At 36.1% G+C, this 13047-nt stretch overlaps 1 protein-coding gene across 1 annotated transcript in view; it reads left to right on the top strand.

Annotated features, from left to right (window-relative positions):
* The window catches only part of LOC108576307 (lymphocyte antigen 6G), a 66188-nt gene that overhangs the window by 49013 nt on the left and 4128 nt on the right, over positions 1 to 13047 (top strand). Inside the window, exon 3 of the mRNA XM_017939267.1 lies at positions 3575 to 3632. Within this exon, the coding sequence (XP_017794756.1) occupies positions 3575 to 3632 (58 nt within the window). The remainder of the gene's footprint in view (positions 1 to 3574; positions 3633 to 13047) is intronic.

Here is a 13047-nt window from a genome sequence, read left to right as displayed (position 1 = left end):
ATTACCTATGAAAAAAATTCCCAAACTTTACCTATTTTTACCCCTTTAACTCCATTTCAAAAATTCTCCATTACAATAATTTACACCAAAAACATTGTAAAATCTTTCTAAATAATTTCTATTTATATTATCATCTTGTACGTTCAATTTTTCAATTTTTTTTTCACATCGTATTCCATGGATTCGTAAATGCTTCCCAAATCATTTCTGTCTAAAATTAGAACTCGAATGGGAAAAACGAAGAGACGGCTGAAACCGAATAAGATCCAGCTAGATAGAGACAATAGTGGCTCGAGCACTTAAGTAGGTATTTGTTTTGCATTATTGCGAGCCGTCGGCGTCGTCGCGAGTCACATAAGCGCGTAATGTTTGCGTAAACTCGATTGATTTCCCCACCACGCTTCGTCGCGACGTTAAACAATATTTGTCGTCAAATATTGTTTTTCGTTGGCGACGCGAACGTGTCCCGCGCTCGTTAAAATAATAATTCCCGTGGGAACAATGGGAAATCGTCCGGAACGATTTCGTTTTCTATGAAACGGACGATCAGGATCGAACCGAGCTGCGAAAAAAACATATTTGCACGCTTAGGAAACGTGGAATATATCGTATTTCTCGGAATTTTGAGAAGTGTACAGTAGAAAACGAATTTTTCTCGAATATTTGGAAATTTAATTTTGATTTCAATTTTTCAAATTTAATATGTGGTTTGTTTAATTGTTTTTTTAATTTTATTGTGTAAATAATAATACAATAAACTGGTGAAAGTAGGAAATTATTAGGTGACATGGAAATGACTTGCAATTTCATGGTTAATTAGTTTGATCGTAAATTAATAAAATTATTTAAACTATTTTCGAGTATTCTACCTGAAGCAGTGCCTCGGAATAATGAATTCAATTATAAACATTGGACATTCCAAAATATGCCGCAGCATCCACATTGTATTAAATTGCAATAGAATGTTTCACATTATGAAATATTCGAAACCACCACTAAAACATACTTCAATTCCACATAATCCATATTATGGTACTTCGAACTTTTACCAACAATCGTCAAACGAAATCTTTTCAACCTTACACGAATTTCTCTCTACAATCAAACAATAAATTTCCCATTTTCTTTCTAATGCAAAGAAAATCAGGAATACCTTGAATTTTCTCCAACTACAATACTAAATAATCAACATAATTATCTATGAACGCGAAGTTTCCTCTACTATCGAACAACAAATTTCCCATTTTCTTTCTAAAGCAAAGGAAATCAGGGAAACCTTGAATTTTCTCCAACTACAAAAGCTAAATAATCAACATAATTATGTATGAACGCGAATTTTCCTCTACTATCAAACAACAAATTTCCCATTTTCTTTCTAAAGCAAAGGAAATCAGGGAAACCTTGAATTTTCTCCAGCTACAAAGGCTTAATAATCACCATAATTATCTAAGAGCACGAATTTTCCTCTACTACCAAACAACAAATTTCCCATTTCCTTTCTAAAGCAAAGGAAATCAGGAATACCTTGAATTTTCTCCAACTACAATACTAAACAATGAACATAATTATCTATGAGTACGAATTTTCCTCTACAATCAAACACAAATTTCCTATTTTCTTACTAAAGCAAAGGAAATCAGGGAAACCTTGAATTTTCTCCAGCTACAAAGGCTTAATAATCACCATAATTATCTAAGAGCACGAATTTTCCTCTACTACCAAACAACAAATTTCCCATTTTCTTTCTAAAGCAAAGGAAATCAGGGAAACCTTGTATTTTCTCCAACTACAATACTAAACAATGAACATAATTATCTATGAGTACGAATTTTCCTCTACAATCAAACAAATTTCTCATTTTCTTTCTAAAGCAAAGGAAATCAGGGAAACCTTGTATTTTCTCCAACTACAATACTAAACAATGAACATAATTATCTATGAGTACGAATTTTCCTCTACAATCAAACACAAATTTCCTATTTTCTTACTAAAGCAAAGGAAATCAGGAAAACCTTGAATTTTCTCCAACTACAATGCAAAATAATCAACGTAATTATTTCTTGCCACTTTGTACACGAAAGTCAGATGGCCATTTCGTACGTGCACTTTCTTATCATTCATTCAGGTCGCGTTAACGCGCATCTCACGTGACGATCAGTCATTTAGATGTCTCGATCACTTTTTCCAAACAACACGTACAACTTTCTAGTTCGATCAATCGCTTCCTCTCTCGCCCAACCTTTTTCTCTCTCTCTCCATTCGTTTCTCTTTTAATATTCACCCGTATCTGTGGCGTGCAAATAAAAAAAGAGAAAAAAAAGAGCGAGCTCTGGCAGCATTGGCTGATCGAGGAAAAATTCGCGAATGCGGGTTAATCGACGGAGCATCGGTTTAAATAACGAATCCATGATTCGTCGACTCGTATTCACCCCCATCGACTATTTATCCACCGGATGAAAAATAAAACGACGATTTTCCTATCGAATCGTAATTCTTTTTTGTTCACTTTTCGCAATTATGCCGTGTATTTTGAGCGTTTTTGTTGCTTCGTGCTCTTTAACCTCTCTTGAGGGAAAAATTGTAATATACTTACGTTCATTTTCAGCTTTTGTTTCAAAGGTTCCCTTTCATTTGGAAATTTTTTCGAACTTCAAATTTACAATGTTTGGTTCTCTTTTTTTTTTATTTTTCTTTCTCTTGAGCGGAATGTTGCACTATACTTGCGTTTCTTTTTAGAAATTTGGTTTCCCTCTTTCTGAAAATTTTACTGATTTTCATATTTCTTTAGTTACGTTTATTTTCTGAAATTTATTTCCTCCCATTTTCAGAAATTATTTCGATTTTCAAATTCGAAGTGTTCGCTTATGCGTTTCTATTATTTTCTCTCGAGAGAAATGTTGCGCTACAGTTACCTTTATTTTCAGAAATTTGATTTTTTTTAGTCACGTTTACTTTTAGAAATCTGTTTCCCTCCTTTCTGAAAACTTAAGAAATTCTCAAATTTGAAATATTGTGCTTGCATTTCTCCCACGATTTTTCTTTGGTTTCCTTTTATTTAATTTCTCAGTAAGGATAGTAAAAGAAATGCGTGAATAAACAGAAAAAATTTGGGTACATCTGATTAAAAATTGTATTTATTGGAAGTCTTCGATGGGGAGGAAGATTAATCGTCGAACGAGATTGCATTTTAAATTTATAATGGCCTCGCGATTACACATCTGTGTTCAAATTCGTTTAAATATTGCACAGGGCATGTAGCCAAGCAGATCGATCGTTGCACGGCATTAATTTAACATTCCGTATCGCGTAGTTCCACGTTGAATTTTTCAAAAATATACTGCATATTACGTAAAACATTGTGCGACAATCTCTTCGTAAGTATCATTCAGCTTGTAATACTCGAAACAAGTTCCTAAAAGTTTATTTCCGCAAATTTATTCGTAATTTTCACTCTTTTTCTCGTTATTATTTCCAAGTAAAAAATGCTGAATAAGGTTGGAATAATTTTCACGTAAATTTATTTCTAAAAATAATCCAAATAACGATTCATTTTCTTTTTCTCCTGTTTTTCCAGAAATACGTCAGCGAGGGCTCGACAGTTCGAGACTGCGTGCCGTCGTGCGTGGAAAAGGGTGAGTATTATTCTCCATTCTCTCAATTCTCACGTTTATTCGGAACTTGCTCAAAATTTCAATGTAGAATTGTCACGATTGAATTAAATTTCGCGACAAGTTCCGTGTGGAATATTAAAAAGGTAAAAGAATTTTATTTAGTAATTCGGGATATTTGGTACATTTAATTTTCGAGAATTAAATGGGAATAATGAAATTTCAAATTTCACCGGAATTACGACATTTTCGTTGCGAATAATTGTCACGGAACACCACCCTTAAAATGCTGTTACAAATGGTGTCGAATGTGAAAGAATTTTGTTAGGTAAATCGGGATATTTGATACGTTTAATTTTCGAGAATTACGTGCTGTTACGAATAGTGGAAAGTGTAAACAAATTTTGTTAAGTGAATTAGGATATTTGGTACATTTACTTTCCGCGAATTATATAGAAATATGAAATTTCAAACTTCTCCAAAATTCGTACTTTGTCCTTACGAATAATTGTCGTGAAAACGGTCCTTAAGGTGGTAAATCGGGATATAAATAAGTACATTCAATTTTCGAGAATTAAACGGAAATACTGAAACTCCCACGTTTTCCTTTCGAATAATTTTCATGAAAAACCGCCCTTAACCCTACTGCGTTCTTCGTTTTGACCGTGCACTTAAGACTTTTGGGTGAAAAAGGACCTAAGACATTGTGTGTAATAATTTTTCTTTCCAATGCGAGGTGTGAACGTAGACAATAGACGTTTAAAATAATGTCGAGGAACGTAAACTTGATAACAGCGAAAATGACTAAAAGTATAAAAAGTTGGTGGGTCAGGAAAGACCCGAGGACCGCTCTAGGGTTAAGGCGTCATTATAAGCAGTACAAAATGTGAAAGAAATTCATTAGTTAGTAAATTTACTTTTCGAGAATTAAATAGAAATGTGAAATTTCAAACTCCACCAAAATTCCTACTTTGTCCTTACGAATAACTCTCATGAAAACTCACGCTCAAGGTAGTAAATCAGGATATTTACTGCGCCAAATTTTCGAGAATTAAACGAAAACGCTAAAATTTCAAACCTCACCAAATCTCCTACATTTTCCTTACGAATAATCGTCACGAAGGCCCACTCTTAAGGTACTATCAGAAACAGTAGAAAGTACCCACAGAACTGTCTCAAAAGTTTGCTCATGAATGACCATTTTATTCCCACAATTAAAGTTCCCGAATAAAAGAGTTTCACGTGTCGTTGCATCCTTTCACCGTCCAAATTTCCCCGCCTTGCGACACGCTTAATAAAATTCCGTCTCGGTTGTCATTTATTAAGAGAGAGAGAGAGAGGGAGAGAAAACTGAACAATGGCGAGGTAACGACCCCAGAAAGACAGAGAGACAATACACCAGAAAATACACATTCGTACTTTCCTCGTTATTCGACGAACAAAAAAAAAAAAAACGAATCAAAGACGAAGAAGAAAAAAGAAAATAGCAGAAATTAAGAAGGATAAGAACGAAGAAGCTGCTTGAACGTTAAGTTTCAACGAACAAATGTGCACTGTGGTGGGGAAAAGAAAAATAGTTGCTGCAATTGGTGGAGGCCGTTTCAACTTACGCTCGTTAATGTAAGCGAACAAATGAATTCTGAGAGAGAGAGAGAGTGAGAGAGAATAGACTGGACTCTCTAAAGCAATTAATCTCTCGTTAAAAGCTGTTCTTTGAAACAGGCTTTTCCCCAAACGAAAATAACTCCCCGCGGGAACAATTTCATTCTCCTATTATTGTTATTATTATTATTCCACGGAATCGCGACGTGCTCTCGCGTCTGATAATGCGAAACAGCTGTTTTCGCAGGATTCCCCCCCCCCCTCCTCTCTCTCTTTAGACCGAGCTTTGTATGCTCCAATAATTCCACGATTGCATCGACTCTCTCAGTGTATACGCGTTACCTGTAGTGGAACGATAGAATTGATAATAGGGATATGGAACGATATTTCGAATTTCGAGCAAGTTGGTTGGAATTTTCTTTTTTTTTGCTCGTTAGAAATTTGTTTGCAAATTGTTTGCGATTTTTCGAGATAATTCCAGGAAGCTTTGTTACCCTCTGCGCTAATTTTCTCTTTTGTGTGACTTACTTGAGACTTGAAAGTTGTTGTAATTGAAAGTACTTAATACTAATGCTAATTCGATACTAATTTTTAACTTTATCTAAAAGAAAATTCGTCCGTTCTTTCAATTATTTAGCAATTCTCAGGTAAGTAGTGGTAAGTGATTTACTGTTTACTTGAAAATTGCCAATACCAATTCAATTATTATTTCCTCTGTCATCGTATTATACCAATTTTCCCTTCGTCTGAGATAAAATTCTTCCGTTCCTCCAATTCTTTTCTTTTATTCAGCAATTTTCAAGTATGTAATGGTAAATAATTGAACATTTTCCTGAGAATTTCCAGTACTAATTTAATTAGCATTTCGTCCATCGTCATATTAAGTACACTATGTGGAACAGGTTAGTGTCTCGTTTTATCGTGGAGTATTTCGATTCGTTTATCTTCGACTTGAAAAACATTTCGTTCCAAGTGAAGGGAGAAGTGAAGTAGTTTCAAGTGTGACAATTTTCAAGTTTCAACAACGTGACGTAAGTTTGAAAATTGACGTAGAAATTGTTGAAGCTACTTGGAATTATCTCGGAAGACTTTTCAAGCGTACCACACGCGTACTGGTAATAATTGAATTCTTCTGGAAGATTTCACCTGGCCGTTTGTCCGCTTCAAAGACGCGAATCCGCTCGCGGCCGCTTTGAAACTCGAAGCGAGCACACTCGGTTCACCGCAGCGGCCACATCGAAACTGTAGATTTTTCAACCGGCTCTCCATTTACTGTGGCGGAATTGCACGGGAATTCGGTTAATTCTTGCGCTACTGATCGCGCGAATCTGTTTGCGTTTTGTGGTTGCTCGATGGTATACGAGGATCCTACGAGAACTTTAGATCAGACAGTGTTGAATTAACGAGTCAACCAGTTCAATTGCTTATTATTCAATTTATGAAATTTTTCTACAGACTGCGAAATTCAGTTTATTGAATAAACAACACTTCGATGCTAATTCATTGCAATTGAAAATTGCTATTCGTAATTGAAATGTGACTGAATTGGTACTTAAGGCTGCACAATTGCACATAATTAAAATTGAAATGTAGAATTGTGCTGAAGTTCACCATTTCTTTCGTGTATTTTTAATTGATCAGTCGTCGATTAAAATTGAAACCAGCAACAGAGTTCCGTGTATAATTGAACAAATGAAGTTTGAGGTGTCGTAGAAGAGAAATTTCTAGTTTGCAATAGGAATGTAATTGAAATGTGCGATATTAATACTCGGGCAAATTTTCTTCGCTACTTCGATCAAAGTATCTTTCTAATCCCTCGAAATCTCTTTTCAATTTCATTCAGAAGTATCGTCCGAGGACACTTAAGTACCTCGAATAAAATTGCAACATTGTGCACGTTATTTAAGAATCACAAAAAACACTCGTTCGTTCTCCTCTTCTTCTCTCGCCGTTTTTCAATTCCTTTTTCTTTCCCCTCGTTTCCGTTATTATCCACCGTGCCGTGAAAGAGAATTGGCCGGTTGGCGGAGGAAGATTCAAACGGCGGTTTCGATATTATGTACCGCGTGGTCGTAAAGTACCGTGAATGATAATGCAATTCGCGGGACTGCGGCTATCCGCTGAATAAAATATCCAAGCCGCCTTCGCGTGACGAGGAAATAAGCACCCGGATAAACGACGGACGCTCCGCGAATCCGTTTCTTCCGCGCTTACTTCCGCCGCGACGTTGTTTCCACTGCCTCTAATGAAAACCCGTGAAACTTTGAAAAATTCCGGGACAGAGGGACAACAGGATCTTATTTAGCTCGCGTTCGTCGAGCTTTCTTACTCAATTCGCGAGTGATACATTAGTTGTGTAGAAGGAACAAATATTGTTAAAAGTGATTCCTTTTTCTTGCGAAAATGTTGTTTCATTTTTAGCGATATTTTTTTTAAATCTGTAATTATATTGTGAAGAGATACGTATATCGAAGGAAGATCTGTCTTGATCAGATTAGGCTAAAATTTCAGCCTTTGAGCTTCCTTTTGAGTAAATTTTTCGTTTTTGAATAGTAAAAAAAATTATTTAACGAATTTCAAAAATTCTCTGGAGTGAAACCTCGTGAACTAATTTAACATTACTGTAAAATTCAAAGTCTACTAATCCAATATTTTAAAATCTCATAAAATATAATTTGGTTCCAATGATTTTTCAGGTAAAATGCAATGAATTTTCTTTGACTTTCCAACAAAAATACAATTGATTTCCATTGATTTTCCAACAAAAATACAATTGATTTCCATTGATTTTCCAACAAAAACACAATTGATTTCCATTGATTTTCCAACAAAAATACAACTGATTTGCATTGATTTTCCAACAAAAATACAACTGATTTCCATTGATTTTCCAACAAAAATACAACTGATTTCCATTGATTTTCCAACAAAAATACAACTGATTTCCATTGATTTTCCAACAAAAATACAACTGATTTCCATTGATTTTCCAACAAAAATACAACTGATTTCCATTGATTTTCCAACAAAAATACAATTGATTTCCATTGATTTTCCAACAAAAATACAATTAATTTTCATTGATTTACCAATTAATATCTCTAAATTCCTCCTCCTATCCAAAAATCCCAAATTTCTCCAATTTCAAATCTCCTAAATCCCAAATTTCCCAAATTTCCAAAATCCTAAATCCCAACTTTCACCAAAACTCACCCCATCCTACCAACACTTTTGCAGCCACACATTTCAAACCCTCCAAAATCCTCCACCATTCAAAAGAAGAAAAAAGGAAGAAAAAGGAAAGATCTATGAAACTAATAACAATTAGAGCGTAGACAATTAAAAGAACGATCCCTAAAAGCGTCGACTCTCGATTCGACGACGAGTGTCCTTCACCCCTAGAAGTTCCCCATTAAAGCGTCGAGTGTCTCCGACGAGAAAGAAGTTTAAAGAGACTTCGAGATCCCGCTTGAATCGCGGCGGAATGAAAAACGTCAGCGAAGCTGCACAGACGTGCGTAACGCGATTAAAAAGAATAAAAGGGCGGCGGGGGAAAAGAGCCGCTTATTCAAACTGCGAAATCCGGCCGAAACTTTCGTAATCCCCTCGACGCGTAATAGAGCGTATGTACGTGTCGATGCGTTGTCCTCCCTTTCGGAAATCCTGTTTCCCTCGATCCTCCTCCCCCTCTGTCACCGTTGCTGATAACTTTGTCTCCAGCTTACGCGCTTTGTTCGCGCATTTCGTTGCAAACGAAGCGACGAAGCCTTCGTCCTGTTTATTTCGTGAGTTTTTTCAAACAAAAGTTTGAAAATATTTCCTTCTTGTTTTTTTTTTTTTTTTGTATTGATAGAATTCCAGGATTTTTTTTAGGGGAGAATATGGAGAGCAGGATTTCGTATTGTGTATTGGTGTATTTTTTGTTTGTACGGTTTCGATTACACGATTGTTTTTCGGAGAGTACTTTTGGTTGGAATTTTGTTTTCGTAATGGAACGTGTGTGTTTTATTTATTTTTTTGCGTTAGCAAAATTTCGTGTTAGTATCTAAAATTAGTGAAATCAGTATCTTGTATTGGCAAAAATTGGGGACAATTAGGAAAATTTTGTTTAACTAAAGTTAGTAAAAATTGGTGAAATTTTGTGTTAGTAAAATTAGTAGAATAAGGTTTGCAAGTGTTCTAAATTTACGAAAAATAATTTTTTAAAGAAAATTTCCAAAGGTTTCCAATTTTTAACGAACGCTTTTATCAAGTTTTTCGTCAATTCCTGACAAAGTTCAATTCTAATCTTTGTCGTCTCTTTTTCTTGTATTAATAAAATTTTAAGGTTCTCAAGTGTACTAAATTTTCGAAAAATATTTTTAACAGAGAAAAGATCGACAACAGTGCTCCATTCTGTTCGTTTCTAAATTTCTTTGAAAATTGGAAAATGTACAAAACTTCCCAAGATTTTTTCCATTTTTAAACAACACTTCCATCGAGTTCCTTCTTAATTCCCAACAAAGTCCAATTAAAAATCTTCTTGGACTCATAAAGAAAGCAAATTTCTATCAACAATTCAAATTCCAGAAAACTGTACTTCATCTGTACATTAAATACTTCAATTTTCAAGTAATCAATTAAAAGAAGCTGTACCCAAACAGCCGTCCTCCAGATAAATGACCGCAATTCCACCCAGCGAGAGGAGTCGAAACGGTAATAATGGGCAGGAAATCAGTATCCCTTAAATTGGATTAGGAGAAACAGTCGCTGTAAGTCTACTCTAGACTGACTAACAATCTGAAGTTCTCCTCGACGTTCCACGGACGACGACGAAAAATACGCTCGTCCGTGGTAGGCCCTCCCTCTAGCAGCCGGAGTTCATTTTCCGCGTTCCTTAAAGCCTGTTTCTCCTCCTCGCTGCACCGAATTTCCTGCGCTCGTTTTCCACGGTGTATAAACGAGGCTGGATTTTTCATTCTTAACGAGCTGGAGATCGATCCCTGGGAGACGGTTATTGCGCCACCGATGTCTCGTTCCCTGTTTCGCGCGGAGAAATCGCTTCACCGGGCAATAACTCGTTTGAAAACAGTCTTGGACCGACGTGGCTTGCATTCCTCCACAGAGAATTCCTCGTGATTTTTTCATTTCTCCATTCGACGTGACTTACCTGGATTTAGGTGGGAATTGGTCGAGGAGAGATTAGAAAGGGTTTTGTAATTTTCGGACACCCTGTAGATTCGTGGCGAACCTGAAAATGTGTTTTAACCTTGTTTTAGGATATTTTGTAATAGGTGGCCCTGTAAGTTTGGAAATTAAAAATATTTTGAGGAGAAAGAGGAGAATTTTTGTAGAGACTGTGGCTCTGCCAGAAATTTGGGAAGAGATTGTGTTCTTTTTTGCTTAAATTTCGGTAAAATTCAACGAAACTTACGAGATTACCTGATAAACTTATAGAAATAAAAAGGAATTCTTAGATTTTTGAAAAGTGGGAAGAAATTGTGTCCTTTTTCACGTAAATTTCGGTAAAATTCAGATCCCCAAGGTAAAATTCAGTGGAACTTACGAGATGACCTGATAAACTTATAGAAATAAAAAGGAATTTTTGAAAAGTGGGAAGAGAACGTGTGGTTTAAACGTAAATTTCGCATCCCCAAGGTGGAATTCAGTGGAACTTACGAGATCACCTGTTTCTAATATAAGTTTCGGTAAAATTCAGATCGCCAAAACAAAATTTAGCAAGAGCTTACGAGACCACCTGACAAATTTATAAAAGTAAATGCAAAAATTCCGAGGGAATTGTTTTACTTTGGGAAATTAGAATTAAGTAATGTATTGTTAGGATCTTTCAGGAAAATTTCTGTTCGTTAATGACACCAAAGTGGAGTCTCGTGCAAGAGAAAGAGTAAATTAAAAAAAGTTCTCCAATAAAGAGGACACAAAAGTAAACACATCTAATGTGAACCCTTTCCACGTCTCTCAAATATTGTCCTCCTTTCTCCCTGACCCGCTTCTCCATATTCGGCATTTGTTTCTTCTCCTACATTCATGCATACCAACTAAATCCGTATATATCCGAACTTGCATACAAAGTGACACATTACATCGCCTCATTTTTTCCCCTCCTCGATATTTCCTTCCCCCTTCGTTAATACTATTTTCATACGTATTTTTCCAGTACTCAATCTCTATATTCTTTCGTTAATTTTCCTTGAAAGTGAATTTGGTGCATTTTTTTGCTCCAAAATTCCACGACAAAGTCTAATTACCAAAAGGGGAAAGTTTCTCAAAGGAAATGGACAAATTTTCACCACAGCCTCACGGAACTTTTCTTCGACATTCCACAAAGGTTCGGCCGAGCGTTTCGCCGTCGCGAACGAACGAAGTTTCTTTTTGGGGGTCGGAAGAAGTTCAGAGATTTCGCTGAATTTTCCAACTTCTTCGAGTTGCCTCTGCAAACTTCTCTTTTCGAAAATTTCCATCAAGGATTGACGAAGAGAGAGAGAGAGAAGAATTAACTGCGTGCAAGCTGCGCACTCGATATTTTTCTCCCGGTTTCCTGAACGCTGGCAGAAATTCGCTGGAGTTTCAGTGATACGAGTCGGTGTATGGTCAGACCGGGCGGTTTCGCGTATTTCGCGTTTTGCTCGTGGAACTGTGCACAACGTTGCAAACGTAAAAATAAACAGAGGATAATACGTAAAAAATGGCGAATAAAGAGAAGAAAATGCGGGACAGGTGGAAATGTGCGAGCGAGTGTACGCAAGGAGGAAATTGGAAAACGTGGAAAATATTGGGGGAGAAAGCTTAGCGATCGAGATATTCACAAGTTGCGAGAAAATGGGGGAAAACGTGGGAAATATAAAGAGTGGAACTTATTGGAGTAGGTGTAACGAGAAAATGTGAAATTAGGAAAATGTGGAGGGCGAGAAAAATACTTCGCTGTATTTATTTATATTTTAGTGTAAGGAGAAAATATGAAATTAGAAAATGTGGAGTAAAAGAAAATTTGAAGAAGAAAAAAGTGTATAGAAAAATACTTTACTCTAATGTTTTATATTTCAGTGTTTGCTGTGTCACAAATTATGCCAATTTTCCACAGTTTATCGTACAATTTTCCAATTTCGCTAATTCTTGCACTCAAAGAATCAAAAAAATACACAATAAAATTGGAGAAAAAATAAGAAATGTAGAAAGATACTTTACCAAACTATACTTTACCACAAATTACCAGCACATTTACCGTTGCACAGTTGACAGTAGCATTTTCCAATTTGGAAGCTCTCCTGCACTTAAAAATTTCCTTCTCCCCGACGAACTTCTGCCTCGACCCAAATAATTGCATCGACCAGCCACGAAGGAAGTCGAAAAACGTCGGTGGAAAGACGGGGGCGGACAAGCGGCAAGAAACTTTCGATACCGGAAGCGATCCAGATGTCATCGAGCCTGGTGGAGGGGGAATTTATCGCCGTGGAAATTACGCGCGGCGAAAAAGCAACTTTCTGGATAGACGGAATAATAGACTCCCTTTCTGTCCTCTGTTTCTCCCTCTTTAGATGCGTATACTGGGTGAACCACGTATCTCGATTACCTCCGTCATTTTCGTTAAATATTTTCCAGTAGACAGACCAACATTTTTTCGTCAAAAATGATAAAATTGCTGTAGAAGACCTAAACGTTAAAATTTTCTGTCCTTTTTTAAATAAATTTCCAAAGTTAACTTCAATCTTACTATGCACAACTCTACAGTTTCTGTTTTTCTTTTTTGGTTATCAAGGACCCAAACATTTTTCTCTAATTTTTAAAATAAATTTTCCGTTTCTTCTTTGTTCTCTATGCCTTCTTTTAAACGAATTTT

The sequence above is a fragment of the Habropoda laboriosa genome, unplaced genomic scaffold, assembly GCF_001263275.1.
Source record: "Habropoda laboriosa isolate 0110345459 unplaced genomic scaffold, ASM126327v1 scaffold387, whole genome shotgun sequence".
In the NCBI taxonomy this organism is placed as follows: domain Eukaryota; kingdom Metazoa; phylum Arthropoda; class Insecta; order Hymenoptera; family Apidae; genus Habropoda; species Habropoda laboriosa.
This window is presented reverse-complemented; position numbering and strand designations above follow the sequence as displayed.